The sequence below is a fragment of the Electrona antarctica genome (assembly GCF_951216825.1).
Source record: "Electrona antarctica genome assembly, chromosome: 24".
NCBI lineage: Eukaryota > Metazoa > Chordata > Actinopteri > Myctophiformes > Myctophidae > Electrona > Electrona antarctica.
This window is the reverse complement of record NC_136803.1, coordinates 25,316,826-25,344,769: the sequence shown is the minus strand read 5'-3', so window position 1 is coordinate 25,344,769 and position 27,944 is coordinate 25,316,826. Positions and strand designations below refer to the sequence as shown.

The 27,944-nt window shown below is 44.9% G+C and overlaps 1 protein-coding gene across 3 annotated transcripts in view; it reads left to right on the top strand.

Annotated features, from left to right (window-relative positions):
* LOC306916973 (partitioning defective 3 homolog B-like) overlaps positions 1-27,944 on the top strand; it is a 308,458-nt gene that overhangs the window by 112,258 nt on the left and 168,256 nt on the right. For all 3 annotated transcript variants that reach the window (XM_079495073.1, XM_079495074.1, XM_079495072.1), the window contains exons 13-15: positions 8,100-8,261; positions 8,634-8,726; positions 27,727-27,944. The exon at positions 27,727-27,944 is cut by the window's right edge. In XM_079495073.1, coding sequence (XP_079351199.1) covers positions 8,100-8,261; positions 8,634-8,726; positions 27,727-27,944 — 473 coding nt within the window. The remainder of the gene's footprint in view (positions 1-8,099; positions 8,262-8,633; positions 8,727-27,726) is intronic.

The following is a 27,944-nucleotide window of genomic DNA, read 5'->3' as shown; positions in this document are numbered from 1 at the left end:
GTCGAAACGAACGCCACGTTTCACTTTTTTTCCCTCCACGTTTGCCTTTTGCCTTTCTCTCTTTCTTTTCTCAGACTCTCTCTCTCTCTCTCTCATCTGGGTCCTCAAACGCTCGCCGCAAAAGCAAGACGTGTGAAGTGGAGAGATAGAGGGAGGAGAGGGACACGGGGAGTGGAAATGAGAATATAATCCAATGAGGGAGAGAGAGGGAGCCTCCATACCCGACGGAGGAGCCTTCCACGGCCATTTTTACCAGCAGAATGTTCTGTCAGGGGGACGGGAGAGAGAGAAGAATTAAATAGACTCAACAATATTGAGGACGAGAACAGAAGACGCAAGGTTGTGCTTCAGAAGAAAGTTGAGTGGAAACACTCGTGCTTGAGAGGGAGAGACAGAGAGAGAGAGAGAGAGAGAGAGAGAGTGTGTGAATCCCCTGTCTCCAACCCAGATCCTGATGCATGCAAATGTAAATCGGTTAATCCATTCTGTACGGGAACCCCTTTTGGTGTTTTAACTATTGAAAAATAGCAGATCTACAAGCTCATAGCGCGCCACCGAGTGGCGCGCTATGAGCTTGTAGGTCTGCTATTTTTGAAAAATCGTGAAAATGCGGCACAAATCTTTGAACATATATTCTTTCAGAAGAATAATTTCGACGTCCGGCCTAAATCGGTTAAGGGGCGTTAATGAGACCGCACAGTGGCAGGCTGAGGGCAGGGGAGGAGACGCACGTGTCCCCTAAGTCTGACTGACACACACACGCACACATGCACACACACACACACACACACACGGGAGGAGGGGCTGAGTGAGGAGGACTCATGCGGGGACCTAACCTATTTTCCATTTAATAGTTTAGGTTTGGCTGATGTCAGGACCTCGTTCTCCCACTAACATGGTTTCAGATGCTCTCTCTCTCTCTCTCTGCGGCGTCTGCATTGCAGGGGGAACGCACGCCGCATGGAAAGATACCACGATGGATGCCTGGGGGGGGGGGGGGGGGGGGACAAACACGTCGAGGCCGATTCGAGCCGAGGAACGCAGATCTGCAAGCTCACGACGCATTGCATGTCATTTCACCGGAAGCTGCGTTGAAAGACTAAATGTTAGCTGCATGGAAAAGGCACATTCAAATGCCCCGATTCGAACGGCGAGGATATCCCGACCGACAGGTTCATGATGCTTTGCGGATGTGACACGTTGTGTAGCTTGTGGATCTGCTATTCTCTGCCGCTGTCGGCCGCACAATGCCACCGCGCGACAGAGCATGACAAAAAGGCCTATTCATAGTCTGGATTTTCGGTGGTGAGGTGACCACCGGAGCTGAAATAACGTTGAGCGGTGGTGAGTAAAAACAGAGAGAAGGGCTGGGGCGGTGGCGGTGGTCTGCTCTTCACCGCGGCTCGTGACGTCATGTTGTAGTTCGGTGGTCACCTAACCACCGAAAATCCAGACTGTGAATATCGCTTTAGGCTTTAGCTGCATCGAAAGACACACGTTGGCTACATGGGAAGACTTGACATTTAGGTTAACACAGCGAACGCTAATCGCGTATCAATACGTTATCAATTAATCAAACGTCCGGTGCGAACCACGTATCCATACGTTCTAATCACTTTTTTATAGCATACTTTCATTCATCTTTTTACCCACCCGGACAATGAAGAACCATCCCCCTGTCATTGCTGCTTAGTCCCGCTCACGTGATCAGAAAAAAAAAAAAAAACCCTCCCCTCCTGAAAACAGGAGGGCGGGCCGCTTTACGTGTAGAAGCCAGTGTAAAATGGATGCGCCCATGCCGATCTAGTCGGTGTGTGAAAAGAATCAAATTTCACCTAACCTCGCCTCACCAGGCTTTCCTCCACCTATTGGCTTTTACCCAACACTATAATACTCTATTCCCCCCTCCCCTCCTGTTTCTCCTGCAGGAGGAGGGCCTTGCGAGATGGGGGCTCTGTCTCGGAAAAAAACATGATGAACGGAACGCTGTTACGCTGCCTAAACACATGATCTGCACCAGATCGGCATTGCATAACGTCTGCAACACACATGGACAGATGCATGTTTCCTTCTTCATACTGTAGCGACCAAACGATCCCCGAGCCTACAATACTACGAACTAACAAACGAACTACAGTATCGAGAGGGGCCGCCATGACAACAGACAGTCTACCGCTGGGGGATCACGTATCGCCATGCAGAGCCGTCAGATTCGGAGATCGCTCGGACGTGTGATTGTAACGCTTTTTTATTCATTATAATTGTAGTGATAAGACCGCAATGAACGCGTCGGGGACGTAATCGACCCGGGTGTAATGTATAACGAACTTTTCCGCGTCCTAAACCGTGGTGTTGTCACTGTTGTGATCTGTGGAAGTCATTTTTTCCTTGTCGTCGACAGCACAGCCGGGCTTAGCACCTCTCTGGACACTCCCGGTGAAGCTTTTTTTTTTCTCCATCGCCCCCAATAAAGCTGCATGTCCAGGCATGTTCCCCTATACTAGCTTGAAAAACAAAATCAGCTGATGATGACAACGCGTCTCACCGTTATACTATAGTTCTGAACCGAACGGTGGAATGGGACTTTTTATAGCCGTACGGATCAAGACTTTTGCTGCCCAATGTGCCCATGACCCCCCCCCCCAAAAAAAATGTTACTGCGATCAAGACAATGAAAGCAGTGAGATAGATTAGGCGAGGCGAGGCAATCATAGATGTTTATATATATCTATGGAGGCAATCATCATCATCAGCCTCATCTAAAGAAAGCAGAGTTATGAAGGTTTATAGTCAGACATTGACAGGCAGATAACAATAAACACAATAAATATGCTATACATCCTATACACCGAATGAAAGCCCTGAATGTGTACTTTTACGAGGAAAATAGTAAACATTGATCCCATGTACAGTTTCTCATAAATTGGTTACTGGATGCACATTGCGCCCACCAGATATAACTGCAGAGAAGACATGGACCCGAACTCAATATTCACAAAATAAGGCCTATAGCGACATATAAATACTATATACCGTATGAAACAGAAGACTCTCTGCTTTCATAAGAAAAAAACTTCTACTGTAGTAATAATAAAAATCACACACATGTGAAGTGAGTGGTGCAACTCTGTCCCATATTCTGTTCTCTGCTTATTCAATACAGCTCGCTATATACGGACTGAGGCAGAAAGTCATGTAAACCTTTTATTTACAGTTTGGTCTGTAAATTTCTACTGTAATAATAAAAATCACACCCATGTGAAGTGAGCGGTGCAACTGTTCTGTACTTATTCACTACAGCTCGCTATATACGGACTGAGACAGAAAGTCATGTAAACCTTTTATTTACAGTTTGGTCTGTAAACTTCTACTGTAATAATAAAAATCACACCCCTGTGAAGTGAGCGGTGCAACTGTTCTCTACAGTTGCACCGCGCAACTGTAGAGAACAGTTGCACCGGTTTACATGACTTTCTGCCTCAGTCCGTATATAGCGAGCTGTATTGAATAAGCAGAGAACAGAATATGGGACAGAGTTGCACCACTCACTTCACATGGGTGTGATTTTTATTATTACTACAGTAGAAGTTTTTTTCTTATGAAAGCAGAGAGTCTTCTGTTTCATACGGTATATAGTATTTATATGTCGCTATAGGCCTTATTTTGTGAATATTGAGGAGTTCACGTCCATGTCTTCTCTGAAGTTATCTGGTGGGCACAAGCTGCATTCAATAACCAATTACTGTCTAACTGTACATGGGATCAATGTTTACTCTTTTCCTCGTAAAAGTACACATTCAGGGCTTTCATTCGGTGTATAGGATGTATAGGATATTTATTGGGTTCAATTTTATATCTGCCTGTCAATGTCTCTGACTTTAAACCATCCATAACTCTGCTCGCTGTTCAAGATAACCACTTCCAGGCGTTGCAAAAAGGTCAATATCTCCAGAATGGAACATGGTAAAATCAAAATGTATTTTTTATATTGAAGTGGACAAGTTCAGCTTTCTTTTGATGTATGCGTGTGATTCTCGCTATAAGAGAACATTTTGCTGTGGGCCCCCGAACAAGGCCTTTGTGCAATGTTAAACGGTAGCAACATCAAAATAGGCCTGCCGAGATCCTGTAGCAATCAAAGTGTTAAGTGCATTGAATGTGTGTGTGTGTGTGTGTGTGTGTGTGTGTGTGTGTGTGTGTGTGTGTGTGTGTGTGTGTGTGTGTGTGTGTGTGTGTGTGTGTGTGTGTGTGTGTGTGTGTGTGTGTGTGTGTGTGTGTGTGTGTGTGTGTGTGTGTGTGTGTGTGTGTGTGTGTGTGAGAGAGACACAGTGTAATATATCTGTGCTGTAGGTCAGCTCAGAAGGGGCTGAGTTAATGAGCCAGGGTCAGAGGTCACCGCTGACCTTAATGAACTGGACTGATCGTGGCGCCACACACTGATGTGACCTTTAATGTGTGTGTGTGTGTGTGTGTGCATGCGTGTGCGTGCATGCACATGAGGGAGAGTGTGTAAAGGAAAGGAAATAAGGCTTCTACAATAAATTGTATACTCTCTCTCTCTCTCTCTCTCTCTCTCTCTCTCTCCTTTCTCTCTCTCTCTCTCTCTCTCTCTCCTTTCTCTCTCTCTCTCCTTTCTCTCTCTCTCTCTCTCTCTCTCTCTCTCTCTCTCTCTCTCTCTCTCTCCTTTCTCTCTCTCTCTCTCCTTTCTCTCTCTCTCTCTCTATCTCTCTCTCTCTCTCTCCTTTCTCTCTCTCTCTCTCTCTCTCTCTCTCTCTCTCTCTCTCTCTCTCTCTCTCTCTCTCTCTCTCTCTCTCTCTCTCTCTCTCCAGCATTCTGTGGTCAGCGTCTAAAAGAGGCTGCTCTCTAAAAACACTTAGAAGTGATTTAACGTTGTCCATTCATGCTCCCTCCATTAGTGGCTCTATGTATTCATGCACACAATACTATATCTCTCTCGCCTTCGAAACATAACCACAGCTTCTCTCTCTCTCTCTCTCTCTCTCTCTCCATTACTGGCATGGCTCCAGATATCTCTCGCCCTCGGTGAACTCTGTTCTCCGGCCGCGTTGCGGTTTCAGCCGAGGCGGGCCGTTGTTGTTGCTGTTTGTCGTCATGTGTTTATGGTTTCTCGATTAGCCTCGTTAATGGTATGTGCTGCGATGACGGACTGCGAACGCCGCCTCCGATGGGCAGTAAACATAATTGAGTTAACCGCACATGCGAGGAAGCCTGCAGTCTTACTGTACGCTACACAGGCCCCTAATGAAAGCCAAGTTCAAGTGGCGTTTATCCCATTTTGGGCGGGAACCCCTTTTGGTGTTAGCTATTGAAAAATAGCAGATCTACAAGCTCATAGCGCGCCACCGAGTGGCGCGCTACGAGCTTGTAGGTCTGCTATTTTTGAAAAATTGAAGAACGACTGACATAGAAACATAGCTTTTTCAGAAAACTGTCAGGATGTAGAAGACATTTTTAGAATCTGATCTCAGGTCAGAATGGGTTATGCAACAAGATGGACGTCGGCTCTCCAATAACCCTACAGATTGCAGTCTGTCACATTTCTCGTCTTCAGTATGTCTTCTTACAGCAGTGGTTTTCAACGTTTTTGCATATCATGGTCCATTATGTATTCTTGCGTTTGAGCCACGGATCACCATTTGATGAGATTTAGCCTATAGATTTAACTTAACACTTGGCAAATGTTGCTGTTGGATAAGATTTTGGCCACGATTTCATGCTATATTGATGTGCTAGGTAGCTATAGATATAGAACAGGCAAACGATCAAAATAACAATTCTTCTACATTCTCTAATTATGTAGTAATGCAGATGTTTAACCCATTTTGACCTGAGATCAGATTCTAAAAATGTCTTCTACATCCTGACAGTTTTCTGAAAAAGCTATGTTTCTATGTCGGTCGTTCTTCGATTTTTCAAAAATAGCAGACCTACTAGCTCATAGCGCGCCACTCGGTGGCGCGCTATGAGCTTGTAGATCTGCTATTTTTCAATAGCTAAAGCATAACAAAATGAGTTAACAATAAAGCAAAGCTCTGTCACTTCAAGGAAGTCATTCTACGGTCACAGCCTCTTATATCGCAGTGTGGCAACGGTGAGATAATAGTCTCTCGTTATATAAGTGAAAGAGAGGGAGCTGTTGACCGTAACGCCTAATGACAGGACACCGAGGACAGTTTGAACTAAAAACCCGTTTTATATATAGAATACAAGTGCAGTCGACAGCTACAACTAGCTCCCATAAACTCAGACATTAGCTCAAACAAACAGTTTGCCCCAAAAAACCAATTAGCTGCCCCTCCCGGCGGCCATGAGATCTGGACTTACTTCTGTATTTATTTTCAGAGCACCCCGGGGCCTTGGCCTTTTTAGTTTGACACATCATCACATTATGACAATATGCAAAAATATATGTATATTTATCGGCGAGAGACCCGTGCACAGACTAGCCCAACACACACACACACACGCACGCACACACACAGGCGTTAGCTTAGAGCAGTCTTAAAAAACGATTAGCGTGCTGTTATTTCCTCTGGCAGGAATTTGTCATTAACGGTCTTCTCTGTCGTTCTCAATCTTCACGTTGCGTTTCAAACGGTGCGAAGGGGGGTTTTGTGCGCGAGCCGCCGTGTCTCCTCGCAGCGTCCTGTGACTGTAGGGACGGAGGTCGTCCAATATTTACCATTCTAAATAAAATCAATGGCATTAAAATCATTGCAAATATGAAGTTGTAGACACGACTACGTCTGGGTTTTCTGAGGACGCTCTCCTACCTCAGGGCCTTTTTTATACTAAGTTCCACTAAACTCCTACTGCACCTTTTTTTACAATATATATGTGACTAAATCTGACTGAGGGACTGCCATTGGATTTTTTTTGAATTTTCGTTTTTTCATGTCATATGAAAGCAGGGAATCATAGCTTCACATTGACATGTTGGTTGTTCAGTTTGACCCACCAGTTTTGGAGATATGGCTTATAGAGTAATGTCTTGCAGAAAACAGCGAGTTGAGAAAACAGGCTTGAAAGGATCACTTCTGTGGTCTCTAACATTACACCTAGCTACATGTTTGGGCATTTATTTCATATTTACATGTCTATTTCAGCTCTGACACTTATTACAGACATGCTCTAGTATGTGAAGAGTCTGCCTGTGCTATTAACTCATTTTGAAAAAAATAAAAAGTTTTTCTCCTCTGGTGAAAAGCTGTAATTTGCCCGATGGCAGTCTCTCAGTCAAATCTGGTCACATATGGTATCGCACCTCGTGACATCATGGAGACCCTTAGATCTCCATATAATGGTTGTCAAGTCCATCATGTTATGTCAGCCTGACATCATCAAACCCTCTACACGTCAAGACACCCTATATATGTGACCATGAACCCCTCCTGTGGGGAGAGCCGGCAGAGAAGTTTGATGGCTCTCTCGCAACCCATTGTAGCCGTGAAAGCAGCTGCTTCCCTGTCAAAGTTTGGAAGGCCGATCTCTCCCAGCGTCGTTCACGACAACGATCACGGTCGACCCAGAAATACCGCAGGCACGAAGGTCGAAACCCTGACACGCAGTAACGTATAACCAACGCCAAGTGGCCCCAGGGACAGAGAGAATTAGTGGATTACTACAGAGTACAACAGGACAACTTCATATACAAGGCGTGCGTGCCCCTTACGGGCCTGTAACTCTTGAGTGTGTCCACAGGTCTGGTGGTCGTTGAAATTAACCCATTTTGACCTGAGATCAGATTAAAAAAATGTCTTCTACATCCTGACAGTTTTCTGAAAAAGCTATGTTTCTATGTCAGTCGTTCTTCGATTTTTCAAAAATAGCAGACCTACAAGCTTGTAAGCTCCTATGAGCTTGTAGATCTGCTATTTTTCAATAGCTAAAGCATAACATAACATGCTAACACCAAAAGGGGTTCCCGCCCAGAATGGGTTAAATCGTTTGAGAACCATTTCCAAAATCAGGATCGGGGCATCGGACCAGGTAAAATCTCTCTGCTAAATGCTTATCGTCTCTTTTCTTTTCCTCCTCTCTCTGCATGTACCCCCGTCTCTCCGTCCCGTCCTCGTCAGGACGGGCGCCTGCGCGTCAACGACCAGCTGACGGCGGTGAACGGCGAGGCGCTGCTGGGACGCTCCAACCACGCCGCCATGGAGACGCTGCGGCGTTCCATGTCCTCGGAGGGCAACGCCCGCGGCACCATCCAGCTGATGCTGCTGCGCTCGGGAACACAGGTATGCCTCTGTGACCAGGTGTCCCCCTTTGGGACAGTCCCTCGTTTCCAAGACTTTTCAGGTGTCCCACAAATTGAGACGCTGTCCCACATTGTGACTGGCAGGCATTGATGTTCAAATTTACATATAGTTAGTCCCCTAATAGTTGGCTTTTTGTTGTAAAGCTTAACCCATTCTGGGCGGGAACCCCTTTTGGTGTTAGCATTATGTTATGCTTTAGCTATTGAAAAATAGCAGATCTACAAGCTCATAGCGCGCCACCGTGTGGCGCACTACGAGCTTGTAGATCTGCTATTTTTGAAAAATCGAAGAACGACTGACATTTTTCAACAGTTGTTTTATCATTTCCTATCATGTGGTGTGTCTCCTCAGCCGGGCCCCGCCGTGGCCACTCCAGAACCAACTGAGTCGTCCTCCTCCTACCAGCCCAACCTCCAGGGGCCGCCCCCGGCCGCCACACCCCAGGTACGAACGGACGACGACGACGGACCGTTCCCCCAGCCTCCTCTGCCGCGCCGCTCGTCCTCGCTGCTCCCCACGCTGCGACGGAGGGCCTCCGAGCCCCGCCTCCCGCAGCCACGGGGTGGTGGCGCCCGGTGCACCTACCACGGCTCGAACCGTCCGGGGGACCCGAAGCTCCCGGGGGATTCGAACCGCCCGGGGGATTCGAACCACCCGGGAGAGAGGCTACGCAGCGGCGGCCGCCGTGCCCGTGGCCACACGCAAGGGCGCGTGGGCAATAGCACCCGGGCCGAGGTCCACCGCGGGGTAGAAGAAGGGTACAGGCGGGGTAGGGAAGGGGACGGACGGGGTCCCGACATGTCCCACAGTCTGACGCTGGGCGACATGCGTTTAAACGGCGACGGTGCCGGTACCCCGAACGGGGCGAGGCGCCACACTCGCAGCCGAACGCTGGACAACGTGCGCGCCGGTGGCGACCCTCCGCTGGACAACGCGCACGTGCATCGCAGGCGGCTCCCGCGAGACCACGGCGCTCGGAGTCCCAGTTACGCTGAGGACATCCGGGCGATGGCGGGGCAGATGTACGGCGATGCGCATGTGCATAGAAATACACACGTGCACGCGGACACGCGCACACACGCAGACACGCACGCGCACAGCAGGATACCCACACGCGGCCACCACGGCAATAGAAACGCGCACGTGTACGCGGAGGCGCACGTGTACGCGGACACGCGCGCGGACGCGCACACGTGCGCAGACACGCTCTTGCTCAGCAGGATACCCACGCGCAGCCACCAAGCCAATAGAAACTTGCACGTGTACGCGGACACGCGCACGTACGCCGACACACACTCGCTCAGCAGGATACCCGCGCGCAGCCACACCAATAGAAACACAGACGCGTGCGCGGACACGCACGCGGACACGCGCACATACGCTCAGACGCATAACTTCGCTCACAATCAGGCGCTGACCAGGTGCCACCGCCTCAGGTTCTCAGACGGACTCTAACGCTACGAACGGGACGGCGTGCGAGTTTCGTGTCCCCGATTACTGTGGCCAAAATTAATTGCGATTGACGACAATTATATACCGCTAATCAAAATAATGTTAAAACCTTTAAAATTGCACTTTTGTTAACCACTTGAACCCCCGGTATCCATTATTCTGGGGGGAACATTAGCCAAAAAATCGCAGAGATCGGCTATTTTTGGACAAAGAGATTTGGTGCAGACTGAAAACAAACAAACAAAAAGAAAATGGTCCAAGTACTGAGCCAACTCTGGTCCAGTGTATGTCGGACTATTTCACCACAAATTTAAAGATTATTGTCCCTTCCCTATTTCTGTCGGTTTGTATTCCAGTGCACGCTTGCGTAAGAGCGACACATGCACGCGGCTCAACTAATATATGCAAACACCATGAAGACTGATTCATACGTATTTGCGCGCCAGTGTTCGGACAGTATTCGAGCACTGTGAGCATGTTGATCGGCCGTTTTCCCTTTAGAATTATTGTATCTGTTGAAGCATTTCTAAGTACCTGAAACCTTTTGTTGTTTTTTTTCCTTTGGCAAAAACTAACCTTTTAGCACATAATGTTGACATTAGCCACAGTAGCTCTTCAAATCCTCACCGTTGTACCTGTCTGAATTAATATCTGTTCGTGTTTTCCTTTTCAACCCACTAAAGTTAGTTTGAGCTTTTTGCACACATTCACATTGCACCTCTTCTACTGTATGTATTTTCTTATCACTTGTGACCAGATTTGACTGAGAGACTGCCATCGCGCAAATTCCAGTTTTTCACCAGAGGAGAAAACCTTTTTTTTTTTTTAAATGAGTTAATAGCACAGGCAGACTCTTCACATACTAGAGCATGTCTGAAATAAGTGTCAGAGCTGAAATCGACATGTAAATATGAAATAAATGCCCACACATGTAGCTAGGTGTAATGTTAGAGACCACAGAAGTGAACCTTTCAAGCCTGTTTTCTCAACTTGTTGTTTTCTGCAAGACATTACTCTATAAGCCATATCTCCAAAACTGGTGGGTCAAACTGAACAACCAATATCTCTATTTGAAGCTATGAGCATATGATATGAAAAAACGAAAATTCAAAAAAATCCAATGGCAGTCCCTCAGTCAAATTTAGTCACACTTTCTTATCACTTTTCTTTCGGTGAGAACATGCACTGTCTGTACAACAACAACTTCATAGATCTTTCTTCTCCTCTTCTGTATTCCGAATGGACGTTGTTTTGGCTTGCTTCTAATCTATCCTTTATTGTCGTTTCTTATTTAATGTTTTGAAGCCTTGCTTGTACTGGGGTTCTTTCTGTGCTGTCCTCTCCTGAATAAAGTGACATACTGCCAACCCTTTCCTCGCATGCCTTCTCTCTGCTCTGGTGTGTCGACTGGATTTTCAATGGCTGTCTTGCTTTTCCCCTCCTGTTTAAATAATATGTATGTTAATCTCACCTTCTCTCTCTCTCTCTCTCTCTCTCTCTCTCTCTCTCTCTCTCTCTCTCTCTCTCTCGGCTGGCCTCCGTTTAATTCCTTCTTTCACTCTATTTTTCCACACACACACACACACACACACACACACACACACACACACACACACACACACACACACAGAGAGACGCACACACACACACACACACATAATGCAGGTAATACATATTTCATATGGGGATGATAAACGCTGCTAGGCCAGCTACCCTCCACCTTAATTTATATTCTGTTGCGAGGGGAGGGGGAGGGAGGGGGGGGGGGGGGGGGGGGTGAACAGATCCGCAGATCCAACGGTTAGCTTTTCGATTATGTTCTTTTTGACAAGTGATATCGTTATAGTTATAGTTGTATTTTTTGTGGTTAAACTATTTTATTTAAAACAAAAATGTTTCAGATGACAAAAATGCGACAAAAACCCAAATCAAAATCATGCTGCCACTACGTGGTCGTCATGATTGTGATCGGGTCTCCCCGTCTCTCGATCTCAGAGCAGAAAGCACGTTTTGCCGGGAGAACTCGTATTTTCAGTGTCGCTCAATGAATTGACACACTTTCCCCGGGCTGTTGTGTCACACGTTTTTGAAGAGTTACATAAGCACCGACTATTCACTATTCATGAATGTACCTTCATGCGACAGGCAGCTACTGTATGTAGGTCATATAGGAATGCATTTCATACCATGGTTAATGTGGACACACAAACTGATTTATTCCTGGAATGTGCTATTGTGGTACCTCAATTATACACTTAATGTAGTTGCATATGATGCAGCTTACTATATGGCTGCATTATATATGCACATCCATACAGTCAAATAAATACATCAAATAAATACAGTATATTTTGTGTAGCCTAAAAAGAAACATAACTTTTCGGTAAATGGGGAAAAAATAAAGTCTGTTTCTGTGGATCCAACGTGGTTTATTATTTAACACGAGGCCTGCCGGGAACATAGGAATTTTAACACGTAGAATCTTGTGGCCTGCCACAAACGGAAAAGCCGTTTTAACAGCGATGTATTCATTAATGCATGTTTTAATACGATCGTATCGAAATCTACCGTCCGTTAGCTTTGTTATGCTTCTGACACAATGGGCGCGGCCATTTTGAAAATGCGTGCGCATCCACTAACATTGCCGGCTCTGTTTTCAGACGGCTTTATCTCACAGAAGCGACATTGCAGGGGTCGCTTTGTCCCAGACAAGCGTTTTCAACGGCCTGCAGCAGGCGCTGTGATACTCGCGGTCCACTTTTTCCACCACCGACCGAGAGAACGAGCACCAGCTTCGTCAACACACACGGAATGGTTTCATAGTAAAATGCGATACGGATATTTGGCTCTTCAAAGTAAGTGTCACGCGTGATTAAACCATGGCAATACGCAATCGAGGGATTAATTAATGGCGGCAGGAATTGTGTTAATAGTATCAGATAGAACACCAAAGTCTGATTTAGGTCGCTTTTTTTCCCCCCGTTCTAAATTGGCATCAAATTTATTTTAACCCATTCTAGACGGGAACCCCTTTTGGTGTTTTAACTAAGCATTATGTTATACTTTAGCTATTGGAAAATAGCAGATCTACAAGCTCATAGCACTTTTCATAATTAGACGGGATGATTTAGATTGCGAGTTATGAACGTAAGATTTTCGTTTTCATCAGCTAAACAGGGGAGGGAGTTTTTCGATGACGTCTCACTCTTGCGCGTCACTGAGGATTGCCCAACAGGCGCTCCACTAGAGGGCGCTCTTCCGCACCAGCCCCGTTTAGATCCGACACCTGGTTCATACGAGAAAGGCCAGATATCACGTGATCAACCCAGCAGCCCCCAATCCCCCCCCCAGTGCCCCCACCCCACCCCTGTTGTTCTCTGTTGAGGAGCGGCGGTACTCTGTGGTGTTGAGAGAGAGGGAGAAATTTGATCGCACCGTTAATGTGAGACCTGACTTTCTTTGAGTAAAAAAAAAGGAAAAAAAAGGACCCAGTGCCCCCACCCCACCCCTGTTGTTTGGGAGGGGGGCTGGGGGGTACTCTGTGGTGTTGTGTGACTGTGATCGCGCCGGTCGATGTGACTCCTGACTCCTGGAAAAAAAGAAAAACAAAAGACAAAACCCCCCTACCCCCCCCCCCCCCCGGCCCTCCCCCCAAGGTTTGTTGACAACAACAGGAGTAACGTTACATCGTGGAGCTGTCCTCTCCACTATCGAGGAACTGATTTAGCTGCCGTCTGTATTATTACAGACGGAGCAGTCACCACACAGACAAGGACATTGTACGATCGCCCTGATCAAGGAGAAAAAGAAAAACAAAGGATGGAAAACCACCCATCTGCCCGCCAACACAACGTTGGATTATAACCCCCCCCCCCAACGGAAGAATTACCAGTTCGTTCAGGTATGTGATACATGTATGTACTTTATTATTATTATATTTTATTTGTAGCCTTAGTTGTCACGGCGATCGCTCGCCAAGTTGCCTAATGTGCCCCGGTCTATTGGGATAGATTGCCCCGAAATTGGGACCCCCAAGGAACCAAATGGACCCTTATGGGTCTGTAACTCTGAGAGCAGACCCATAAGGGTCCATTTGGTCCCAAACTATCATTTCGTCACCTTATTAAACTAATGGCCTAAGTCATTTTTTGCTGAAAATGAGTTTTTGGCCTAAATCAACTCCTGGTGATGCTGGCCACCTCTGGTAAAATCGCCTAAGCCCTAACGTAAAAGGCCTTCCTGTTACACCCTATTAAAAAAATGGCCTATGTCAAGAGTGAGACTTAGGCCATTTTATTTTGCCTAAGTCATAATAAAATGTGACTTAGACCTTTCAAAATGGGAGTGAATGGGACTCAATGGGAGTGAATGGGAGGTACTGTTACTTTGGGACTGATAGAATGGGAGTGAATGGGACTGCATGGGAGTGAATGGGAGGTACTGTACTATGGGACTGATACTATGGGAGTGAATGGGAGTTACTGTTACTATGGGACTGATATAATGGGACTGAATGGGAGTGAATGGGAGTGAATGGGAGGTACTGTTACTATGGGACTGAATGGGAGTGAATGGGAGGTACTGTTACTATGGGACTGATAGAATGGGAGTGAATGGGACTGAATGGGAGTGAATTGGACTGAATGGGACTGAATGGGAATGAATGGGAGTGAATGGGAATGAATGGGACTGAATGGGAGTGAATGGGAGGCACTGTACTATGGGACTGATACTATGGGAGTGAATGGGACTGAATGGGAGTGAATGGGAGGTACTGTTACTATGGGACTGATACTATGGGAGTGAATGGGAGGTACTGTTACTATGGGACTGATACTATAGGAGTGAATGGGAGTGAATGGGAGTGAATGGGAGTGAATGGGAGGTACTGTTACTATGGGACTGATACTATGGGAGTGAATGGGAGGTACTGTTACTATGGGACTGATACTATGGGAGTGAATGGGAGTGAATGGGAGGTACTGTTACTATGGGACTGATACTATAGGAGTGAATGGGAGGTACTGTTACTATGGGACTGATACTATGGGAGTGAATGGGAGGTACTGTACTATGGGACTGATACTATGGGAGTGAATGGGAGGTACTGTTACTATGGGACTGATACTATGGGAGTGAATGGGAGTGAATGGGACTGAATCGGAGTGAATGGGAGTGAATGGGAGGTACTGTTACTATGGGACTGATACTATGGGAGTGAATGGGAGGTACTGTTACTATGGGACTGATACTATGGGAGTGAATGGGGGGTACTGTTACTATGGGACTGTCACTCCCATTCATCCCATTCACTCCCATTCAGAGTGAAAGGGAGTGAATGGGAGTGAATGGGAGTGAGTGGGGGTGAATGGGAGGTACTGTTACTATGGGACTGTCACTCCCATTCATCCCATTCACTCCCATTCACTCCCATAGTATCAGTCCCATAGTAACAGTACCTCCCATTCAGTCCCATTCAGTCCCATTCACTCCCATTCACTCCCATTCAGTATCAAATGTCTTTGTGCTCTGATATTATTTTAAACACTGATACTGATACTATGGGAGTGAATGGGAGTGAATGGGGGGTACTGTTACTATGGGAGTGATTGGGAGTGAATGGGAGTGAATGGGAGGTACTGTTACTATGGGACTGATACTATGGGAGTGAATGGGAGGTACTGTTACTATGGGACTGATACTATAGGAGTGAATGGGAGTGAATGGGAGGTACTGTTACTATGGGACTGATACTATGGGAGTGAATGGGAGTGAATGGGAGGTACTGTTACTATGGGACTGATACTATAGGAGTGAATGGGAGGTACTGTTACTATGGGACTGATACTATGGGAGTGAATGGGAGGTACTGTACTATGGGACTGATACTATGGGAGTGAATGGGAGGTACTGTTACTATGGGACTGATACTATGGGAGTGAATGGGAGGTACTGTTACTATGGGACTGATACTATGGGAGTGAATGGGAGTGAATGGGACTGAATCGGAGTGAATGGGAGGTACTGTTACTATGGGACTGATACTATGGGAGTGAATGGGAGGTACTGTTACTATGGGACTGATACTATGGGAGTGAATGGGGGGTACTGTTACTATGGGACTGTCACTCCCATTCATCCCATTCACTCCCATTCAGAGTGAAAGGGAGTGAATGGGAGTGAATGGGAGTGAGTGGGGGTGAATGGGAGGTACTGTTACTATGGGACTGTCACTCCCATTCATCCCATTCACTCCCATTCACTCCCATAGTATCAGTCCCATAGTAACAGTACCTCCCATTCAGTCCCATTCAGTCCCATTCACTCCCATTCACTCCCATTCAGTATCAAATGTCTTTGTGCTCTGATATTATTTTAAACACTGATACTGATACTATGGGAGTGAATGGGAGTGAATGGGGGGTACTGTTACTATGGGAGTGATTGGGAGTGAATGGGAGTGAATGGGAGGTACTGTTACTATGGGACTGATACTATGGGAGTGAATGGGAGGTACTGTTACTATGGGACTGATACTATAGGAGTGAATGGGAGTGAATGGGAGGTACTGTTACTATGGGACTGATACTATGGGAGTGAATGGGAGTGAATGGGAGGTACTGTTACTATGGGACTGATACTATAGGAGTGAATGGGAGGTACTGTTACTATGGGACTGATACTATGGGAGTGAATGGGAGGTACTGTACTATGGGACTGATACTATGGGAGTGAATGGGAGGTACTGTTACTATGGGACTGATACTATGGGAGTGAATGGGAGGTACTGTTACTATGGGACTGATACTATGGGAGTGAATGGGAGTGAATGGGACTGAATCGGAGTGAATGGGAGGTACTGTTACTATGGGACTGATACTATGGGAGTGAATGGGAGGTACTGTTACTATGGGACTGATACTATGGGAGTGAATGGGGGGTACTGTTACTATGGGACTGTCACTCCCATTCATCCCATTCACTCCCATTCAGAGTGAAAGGGAGTGAATGGGAGTGAATGGGAGTGAGTGGGGGTGAATGGGAGGTACTGTTACTATGGGACTGTCACTCCCATTCATCCCATTCACTCCCATTCACTCCCATAGTATCAGTCCCATAGTAACAGTACCTCCCATTCAGTCCCATTCAGTCCCATTCACTCCCATTCACTCCCATTCAGTATCAAATGTCTTTGTGCTCTGATATTATTTTAAACACTGATACTGATACTATGGGAGTGAATGGGAGTGAATGGGGGGTACTGTTACTATGGGAGTGATTGGGAGTGAACTGGACTGAATGGGACTGAATGGGAGTGAATGGGAGCTACTGTTACTATGGGACTGTCACTCCCATTCATCCCATTCACTCCCATTCACTCCCATAGTATCAGTTCCATAGTAACAGTACCTCCCATTCAGTCCCATTCACTCCCATTCACTCCCATTCACTCCCATTCAGTTCCATTCAGTCCTGTTCACTCCCGTTCACTCCCATTCAGTCCCATTCACTCCCATTCACTCCCATAGTAACAGTACCTCCCATTCACTCCCATTCAGTCCAATTCACTCCCATTCCGTCCAATTCACTCCCATAGTATCAGTTCCATAGTAACAGTACCTCCAATTCACTCCCATAGTAACTACGTCCCATTCCCTCCCATTCACTCCCATTCACTCCCATAGTATCAGTCCCATAGTAACAGTACCTCCCATTCACTCCCATTCCCTCCCATTCACTCCCATAGTAACTACCTCCCATTCAGTCCCATTCAGTCCCATTCCCTCCCATTCACTCCCATTCACTCCCATAGTATCAGTCCCATAGTAACAGTACCTCCCATTCACTCCCATTCAGTCCCATTCACTCCCATTCACTATCAAATGTCTTTGTGCTCTGATATTATTTTACACACTCTGTGGCTGACCCTAAACCATGGTCTATTAAAAATAATTGGAATAAAAACATTTTGCCTAAGTCACTTACTGCAGAAGTAATTTGGCCTAAATAAGGTTTATAATTGCCTAAGTTAAAATGGCATGTTCAGATATTGGCCTAAGTCATTTTATCCTTACATGTTACATGATTGACATACACCTTTATTTGTATGTCAATAGTCATATTTTTTCATATTTTTGGGAATTTAAATAATTAAGAAATATAATATATTCTACATTTGGCACAGTTTTTTGTGTTTCCTGAAAACCTTGAGAAAATGACTTAGGCAATTAGTTTAATAAGGTGACGATTTATCATTTAGCTGGGGACCCCTTGGAACTCCCTCAAGGACCCCTGGGGGTCCCTGGACCCCCACTAATTAGCCCACGGACCCCCGTTTGAAAAGATATGCTATAGATCCCCATAGGAGAAGACTTATAAGGCTCTGAGCCTCAGAGCTTCTCCCCATAGGAGAAGACTTATAAGGCTCTGAGCCTTATAAGTCCAGGGACCCCCAGGGGTCCTTGAGGGAGTTCCAAGGGGTCCCCAGCTAAATGATAAATTATAGTTTGGGACCAAATTGACCCTTATGGGTCTGCTCTCAGAGTATAACAAGGCTCAGAGCCTTGCCTTGTATAACACGAGAGAGGAGAAATATTATCTTCAGTGTCAATTTGGGGGTCCTTGACATGAAAAGGTTTGGGAACCTGTTCTACATATTTTCACAAAAACAGTGAGTGAGCATATGTGTGATGTGTTTTTATTGATTGAATATTGTATTAGAAAGAAATAGCAGTAACAGTACAGTCAGTCAAACGATCAACTATTCTACAAGCTCGCAACGCGTCACAGCGACGCTTTGTGAGCTTGTAGATCTGCTATTTTCAGCATGCAACCAAGCATAAAATGATATTTCTTTTAGTTAGATTAGTTCTATTTATTCTCCACTAGTCCCTACCTAACATTATATATATATATATTTTAGTGGTAACATTTTCCTACACTTCACAGATAGATGGTGACAAGCATGGTGGACGTCGCTACAGTCAGAGCCGTGAGAAGAAGCCGTGATGAAGGATGGAGTGAAATGTCAATGTAAAACTATATATATATATATATATACATATACACACAGGTGTATATATATATATGTTATCATAGTAAAAAAGTTATTTTGATTGATGTGAGGTGTTGCAAAAATAAAATGGTAAGCGTCAAATGTCAACCGCATTGTTCTGTCTGTTCTGTTCACTGTGTTTCCCAGGTTTCTAGTTGGACGAAGGGGGTTTCGACAGCTTATAATTCAAACATGGTAGAAGCTATGAACGCATTTTTTTTTTGGACAAAAGTACACATTGTAACCTGCCTTTTGGTATATAAACTATCATGTTTGAAATATCGCCAGTCGAAAACAGGTTGGTCTCTCAAAATTCAGTAGTATGTTGAGAAACTATACTCCATTCAAATGATAATCATTTCATAAGGGCACATCTGAGAAGCTTGGTTTATTTTGTAAACTAAACTAGACATCTTCACCTTTCATTTGAGATATGCCATGGCTATGTGGGCCTACCAGAGAAAGAATTATCGCACTTTGTTTCACTTTTTTTTTTTTTTATCGACTAACTCCAGTTCTATTTCTGAGAAGGCTTTATTTACTGAAAACAAGCTGAATTTGATTGATCAAAACTACATACCAGAACATCCTATCCACCCAGTTATTTTTGAGTGGTGTAAACCACTCCTACAACTGGCTTTGTTGTGCAGAAAAAATGAGCATGGTTGCTATGTTCACCCTGTTCACCCGGGTGTGATTTCATTACGTCAACTGGCTTTGTTAGTCTGTGCAGAAAAAATGAGCATGGTTGCTATGTTCACCCTGTTCACCCGGGTGTGATTTCATTACGTCAGACATGATTTCATTACGTCAGACAGGCTATCTAAGACCTTACACCACTCAGTTCACACGGGTGTGATTTTTTTCATGATAGCCGACATCTTGATGTACATTTTTATATATGCCATGTACAGAGAATATTCTACAAATTCTTAAATATTGTATGATATGACAAATAGATGGGCATGACCCCTGGGCAGTGAAAGTGTTAATATTGTGTCAAATAAGAACTCTGTTCCATAAATAAACAAACGGTCCCGGGCGGTTTGACTCGTAAACGGTACAGAGCTAACCTCCCTGACAACATCGCTGAGACAGTTTGTTTATTTTTGGACCAGAATACTTGTATGAGACAATTCTAGGATGTCCCAATGTTATTCTCCATAGAGAGCACGTGCACACACACACACACACACACACACACACACACACACACACACACACACACACACACACAAGCGCGCACACACACACAAGCGCGCGCACACACATGCACACCCATGTATTTAAAAAAAGGTATTATCTTCCGGTTAAACAGTTGAGATTCCCTGAAAGGGGGGGACCCCAATAAAGACGTCAAGTGCGCGGGGGACAGATTGTGACAGCGGACATCTGTGTGCTGTCTGTCTGCCATTAGACCCTGACCACATGAGACCGTGACGGACCCTTTCAGACCTATGCACGCCCATTGTTCTTATCCGTGTTCAATCCGACGCTGTGTGTGTGTGTGTGTGTGTGTGTGTGTGTGTGTGTGTGTGTGTGTGTGTGTGTGCGTGTGCGCGCGTGCGCAAATGCATATCAGTCAGTCGTCCGTGCCTGTGGCTAAACGCTATGAAAGGCAGGCCTATCTCTCTGGGTTGTGTCACAGACCTAAACAGCATATCATCTCATTGTGATGTGCACCGTGGGGTCCCCATCATGAAAGAGAGCCCCCCGCAGTCCCCCTCTAACACCTTTTCACCCCTTTCTCCTCCTCATCTCTCTCTCTCTCTCTCCCTGTTCACTGCCCCCCGCCCCGCCCCCCCACCCTAGGCAGAGCAGAAGACCCCCTGTCCCATCTATTGTACGCTCCCCCATGGTGAAAGAAAGTATACTCCGATTATATAGTTCAGTAAAAGTAGCACAAAAACACTATATAATTACTCTGTTATACATTTTACTTGGCTAAGAATACAAAAGTACCGGCATTAAACATTTTATTCTTTTTTTTGCCTTCAAAGTCTGTCGAACTTAGATGATATTTCATCTTAAGTTAAGCTCACAGTGTTGTTGATCTTTTTTTTTAACTCTTGAGAGGGTAAAAAGGGTCCATTTGTTTTCACGTTATGCTCTCAAGAGTTAAAATACGGTTAAATATCTGAAGTGTACACAATTCGAGAATGCAGGAATGGTTAACCCATTTTGGGCGGGAACCCCTTTTGGTGTTAGCATTATGTTATGCTTTAGCTATTGAAAAATAGCAGATCTACAAGCTCATAGCGCGCCACCAGCTTGTAGGTCTGCTATTTTTGAAAAATCGAAGAACGACTGCCATAGAAACATAGGTTTTTCAGAAAACTGTCAGGATGTAGAAGACATTTTTAGAATCTGATCTCAGGTCAAAATGGATTAAGACTCACCCGTGGCTCCTGACATGTGTGGCGGGTTAAGACTCACCCGTGGCTCCTGACATGCGTGGCGGGTTAAGACTCACCCGTGGCTCCCGACATGCGTGGCGGGTTAAGACTCACCCGTACGTGGCTTGGCTGTGAGGGTTAGGGTTTTGGGGTATAGGGTGTCGGGACTAATGCCTGTCAAACTGTCGGTACGTCGGACCAAACATAATGCACCCTAGCAACAATGAACCTATATAGCATCAGTCTAAAGTAAACGATACACTATCTGAATAACAATATGTACTAATGGATACCAGGGAAACACTGAGCCTGGCATCTGATCTGTCTACACACCAACTAAATAGCATTCTGCATATTGAAACTATTATGGCAGGTAAACAATGGACCTAGCATCTGCTTAACCCATTTTGGACTGAGGTCGATTAAAAAAACATTTTTCTGAAAAACCCATGTTTCTATGTCAGTGGTGCTCAACCTTTTTCATGTCAAGGACCCCCAGAATTCTCTCTATTGGGCCACGGACCCCCCATCTCAAAATATGTAGTTCCAGGGACCCCCCAGAAGCCCCCTCTGAAATATATATTCAGTGATTTGCGCCGCATTTTCACGATTTTTCAAAAATAGCAGACCTACAAGCTTGTAGATCTGCTATTTTTCAATAGCTAAAGCATAACATAATGCTAACACCAAAAGGGGTTCCCGCCCAAAATGGGTTAACCAATGAAATGACCAAAATGACATTATTGTGGCCTGCACAAAACCTATAAGAAACGGAACATGAGAACGAGCGACCGAGATGTGTCTGTCATAGTAGCCACAGGTCGTGCTCAGGTGCTGCATGGCCTCAATCAAGAAATCCGAGAGAGAGTGAATGTACTTTCCGCCAGAGATACCCCCCCCCCCCCCCATCCAATCTCTTCCTTCAGAGACCCTATTGTACGTAGACCCCTCCTGTGTCCTCCATGGATGTGTGTGTGTGTGTGTGTGTGTGTGTGTGTGTGTGTGTGTGTGTGTGGTGTGGTGTGGTGTGCGTGCGTGCGTGCCCCCCAGGCGTCTGTCACTCAGTAGGGACAGACTGAGGTTGTCACCGTCTGACACGGAGCTGTCACTGAAGTAACATGTAAATAGACACCGTTAGAAATATACAGTATTACACACACACACACACACACACACAATTCAATTCAAAGGGCTTTATTGGCATGAGAAAACATACGTTTACATTGCCAAAGTGCAATACAATACAATACACACACACACACGCACACACTCAAATTGCTATACCTACTGTATGTGGATATTGACATTTTTGGATTTGGATGGTTTTATTAATGTCATTTCATGTCATCACTTTTGCCTCTTTTTTTGTTAAACCTAACCCGAAAGCCGGAAATAACTGTCGCGATGGGACGAGATGTGGGCTTGTAGATCGTCTATTTTTGGTGACCGACACGGACACGCAACCAAGTATACATAGATCTAGCTATAACTAACTCTTAAACTCCTAAATTGAACTAAATGCCCAAACCTAACCTGAATCTATTTCTAAGACTAACTCTTAAAAAGCTCTTTTAACCATAAAGTAGACATTTTTCTTGTGAGGACAAGGGAAATTTCCCAATTACACATGCACGCACGGCACACACACACACATACACACACACACACACACACGCGGTCAGGTTGACAGACAGCTAGGATGTGTGTGATGATCGTGACAAAGATCTAAGGCAGCTGCTAATGACACCCTGGGGACGCTCACGGCTCTCACACGCACACACACACACACACACACACACACCTTAAAACAGACATTGTGAGTCCTTTCATTGTTGTTTTCAGGATAACTAATTAGTTATTGTGTGTGTGTGTGTGTGTGTGTGCGCGTGTGCGTGTGTGCGCGTGCGTGCGTGCGCGTCAGCTGTACTTCCAATCACGTTGACCAAACAAAGACTTTCATCTCAGCCTCCACTCTCCTTCCCCATCTGGGTGGTGGTGCGTGTGTATAGCTTGTAGATCAGCTATTTAAAATCTCTGCTTATTATGGGCTCCCTGGCACAAACTGTTTTCAAATGGGTGTCCATAGTCAAATACATCATTTTATTCATTTAGCAAAAAAATAGCCGATCTGTGTCAGAAAACATTGTGGCCTTGTGTGTCTGCGGTGTGACGCACAATAAACAATGCGGTTTAAGTCTGAGGTTCCCAAAGTAGGAACTAAAGTGTTCAAATAAATATAGTGTAGTATATAGTATAGTAAATATAGTATATTAGTATAGGTACAATATTTGTCCTGTTTTGAACAAAAGCCTCAAATCATGAACGCAGCATGCAATTTACGTGAAATCTTTCACACATTTTCTTACTAGGCTGAGGAATATATCCCACCCTTTTCACATTGGTCTGTTATAGCGCCACCAACAGGTTGATTTTTGCTAAACACATTTTTGGAACAAAATGCCTCAAATCATCCAATTGCCATCAAAGGCAAACATGTTTATATTACTCCTAAACATTTTGACAAACATCTCACACAGTCCTATCCTCCTGGTGGAGACCTGTGCCCAGAAGGGCACTTTTTCTAGTTGGATCTGAAATGCAGTGGAGTAGAAGTGGAAAAGTGTATTAAGGGAACGGCAACGTTTCAGTCTATTCGACTTTCTTTCATCAGGCTATCTTTTTGAACGAGGATGAGAGAGACCATCTTTTGTAGGCTGTCTAACCTGGGATCAGTAAAGGTCCATTTGGTTCCCTGGACCCCACTTTGAGATCCACTCGTTTAGAGTTGTCTTCAAGTTGGTCCTTCGTTGTAGCTCCTAGCGGAATAGGAAAACCTTTGATGCCGTTTGAAGCTACGCCTTTTTCCTGACACCAGTCATCAAAGGAAAGGAAACGCTGTTTGCTTGATTTCCACCACACCCATCTCAGTTTTGTTGCTCAGTTGTTAAAAAAATATATTATATATATTCAAAGATTTTTTTTTTTTTTTTAATAGCAGATCTACAAGCTCATAGTGCTACACGAAGTGACACACTATGAACTTTTATATATATTTTTTGTTTTATTCATACTGATTAAAGTAGTTAAAATACAGCTATGGGTTAAGACTCATAGCTGTTCTCAGAAACGTACTTGACCTACAGTACATTTAGCAGCATCTGTTTTTCTAGTTGGCCTTAGTGACAGAACTGCACAATAACATTAGACTTGGCATATGTGACCAGATTTGACTGAGAGACTGCCATCGCGCAAATTCCAGCTTTTCACCAGCTTTTCATTTTTTTTCAAAATGAGTTAATAGCACAGGCAGACTCTTCACATCCTAGAGCATGTCTGAAATAAGTGTCAGAGCTGAAATCGACATGTACATATGAAATAGATGCTTAAACATGTAGCTAGGTGTAATGTTAGAGTCCACAGAAGTGATCCTTTCAAGCCTGTTTTCTCAACTCTCTGTTTTCTGCAAGACATTACTCTATAAGCCATATCTCCAAAACTGGAGTTTCAAACTGAACAACCAATTATGTCATTTTGAAGCTATGATTCCCTGCTTCCACATGACATGAAAAAACGAAAATTCAAAAAAATCCAATGGCAGTCCCTCAGTCAAATTTAGTCACATATGTCTGGTGGTATGCAGTGGTGGAAAAGGTACTCAATCTTTTCACTTAACATCAAAATAAATAAAAAGTCTTCTGAAAGAATATTCAAAGATTTGTGCCACATTTTCATTATTTTTCAAAAATAGCAGACCTACAAGCTTGTAGATCTGCTATTTTTCAATAGCTAAAGTATAACATAATGCTTAGTTAAACCAGGGGTTCTCAACGTTTTTGGCCGGGGACCCCCGGAAATGCTTTGGCAATGTCTCGGGACCCCCGCCCCGCCCCCTCCCGACCCCCAATATAAATTGACTGCTACAATAACCTTAAACCATTTTGGGCGGGAACCCCTTTTGATGTTTTAAGCATTGTTATAATTTAGCTATTGAAAAATAGCAGATCTACAAGCTCATAGCGCGCCACCGAGTGGCGCGCTATGAACTTGTAGGTCTGCTATTTTTGAAAAATCGTGAAAATAAAATTTTAAAAAAAAATCTTTTTTTTTTTGAAAATATTTTGGGGACCCCCCAAAATAATTTGGCGACCCCCCGAGGGGTCGCGACCCACGGGTTGAGAACCCCTGAGTTAAAACACCAAAAGGGGTTCCAGGGGTTAAGTCAGTGGTTTTCATTTCAAGGTCCATTATGTATTCGGTGTTTGAGCCACATATGGACCACCATTTGATGACATTTAGCCTCTCAGACCCAAAACTAAAGAATGTTTTGTCGTCGTTGATCAAAATAACAATTCTTCTACATTCTCTAATTGTGTAGACTTCTTGTAAATGAAGTAATTAGTAATGATTAGTAAGTAGTAATGAATCCAAATCGACCCTCCCGGGTCCATTTGGTTTCATTTTATACTCTCAAGAGTTAAAGGTCTGTAAGGGTCCATTTGGTTAGCTGGGGACCACCTGAAAACCCCCCCAAGGACCACTGGTGGTCCCTGGACCGCTGGTTGGAAACCATTGACTTAACCCATTTTGGGTGGGAAGTTAACCCCTTTTGGTGTTTTAAAGCATTGTTATACTTTAGCTATTGAACAATAGCAGATCTACAAGCTCATAGCGCGGCACCGAGTGCCGCCCTACGAACTTGTAGGTCTGCTATTTTTGAAAAATCGTGGAAATGTGCCTCAAATCTTTGAATATAATTATATTATTACAGAGTGAACATTTTAACTCAAATCTTTGCTTATGGGGGGGTCCCTGGAACAACATATTTTCAGATGGGGGGGGCGGAGGCATATTACATATCATTTGTGAGGTCCTTGACATGAAATATTGAGCACCACTGATACAGAAACATAAGGTTTTTCAGAAAACTGAAACATTTTGAAGACATTTTTGAAGTAAAAGTATCTGATCGTATTGCAGTATAATACTGCAATGTAGTCTGCGTAGCGGTGGTTATGGGAACCTTTGTTCCAGACGCCCGGGCAGCAAAAGCCTGATCGCGAGTTTTCTAAACAATCTGTGTCTGAGGATCTAAGGCCACACACAAGCTTATTAGGGACAAGTCGAGCATATCTGAAATGCAACTGTCCATGCAGGGCTTTAAATGTGATCAAAAAGGCCTTGAAATCGCTACTAATATCTGGTTATTATTACACGGCCTCGTTGCGATTTGATCAGTCATGCCAGATTGCTAGATTTCTGTGGAAGCTACACGATTTAGTTCAATTCACTCCGGTATGAAAATCAACACGCAGAAATGCAAAGCTTGCATTTGGAAGTACTGTGTGAAGAAAAAAATCAATCGATCAAATCAACTCTGCATCTGATCTGATTCCCAACTAAAGCATCATCACCTTGGATACTTAACCCATTTTGACCTGAGGCCGATAAAAAAAAATGGCTTCAAAATTCCTAAAAAACGATGTCAGTGGTTCTCAAACTATTTCATGTCAACGACCCCAAATCATTTATGTAATTGGCGGCCGACCCAGAAGCAAAGACTTGAGTTAAAAGTCTCTGAACGAATATATATTCAAAGATTTGCGCCACATTTTCACTATTTTTCAAAAATGGCAGACCTACAAGCTCGTAGCTCGGCACTCGGTGCCGTGCTATGAGCTTGTAGATCTGCCATTTTTCAATAGCTAAAGTATAACATAATGCTTAAAACACCAAAAGGCGTTCCCGCCCAGAATGGGTTAACACAGATTGCTGGGTATAGCTGGCATAACAATTTACATCTCGACCATTCTGCTAAATCAAAATAGTTTACACATCGATTAGTCTGAAACCTCAAGGCCTTTTGGCGTGTGAACCGTTTTAACGCGAGGCCTGATGAGCTCAATTTACAATTAATTAGGCATTTAAGCAGGCACTCTTATCCATAATGACTTACAAAGTGTGTGATGGAATAAATGCCATGGCCTGTTTAGTCTAACAAACGTCGGGGCGAGCGGTCACATAACTACGGTGAAATGCAGAGTGAAATGAAACCGACGAAGCGGTACGAACAGCGTGACTCGAATAGCAGGTCAACAACATCAATCTGTCTAAACCGCCGCTTTCCAAACTTTGTAGGCCGCGACCTCCTAAAATAACCATCGAGGGAGAATCGAGGAGAGCTCCCCTTTTTCGTGCCGAGCATGTGAACAGTCTTACAACAGGTGTAGATTGTGGGCGGCTGTGGCTCAGGAGGTAGAGCAGGTCGTCCAATGATCCCTGGGTCGGCGGTTCGAATCCCGGCTCCTCCTGTCTACATGTCGAAGTGTCCTTGGGCAAGACACTGAACCCCACATTGCCTCCAATGAGTTGGAGTGTGAATGTGGGAAGTGTCGACTGTTCGCCGCTTCACCTCCCAATGTATGAATGAATGAACCATTGTAATGCGCTTTGAGCACTTGGAAAAGCGCTATAAAAATGCAATTCATTATAGATCTGCTGTTTTCAATGCTGCTCTCTCCCTCTCCCTCTTTGGTCTGTTAAGGCAGAGCCCCAGGAGCCAGTGGCCCCACCTCCTCTTCCTCCTGTGCCTCCCAGTCCAGACTATGTGTACAACCAGGGGCCACATGGCGACGCCCAGGGGCCCTCTCATCATCCCAGCCCAGACTACCTGTACGCCCAGGGGCCACATGGCGACGCCCAGGGGCCCTCTCATCATCCCAGCCCAGACTACCTGTACGCCCAGGGGCCACATGGCGACGC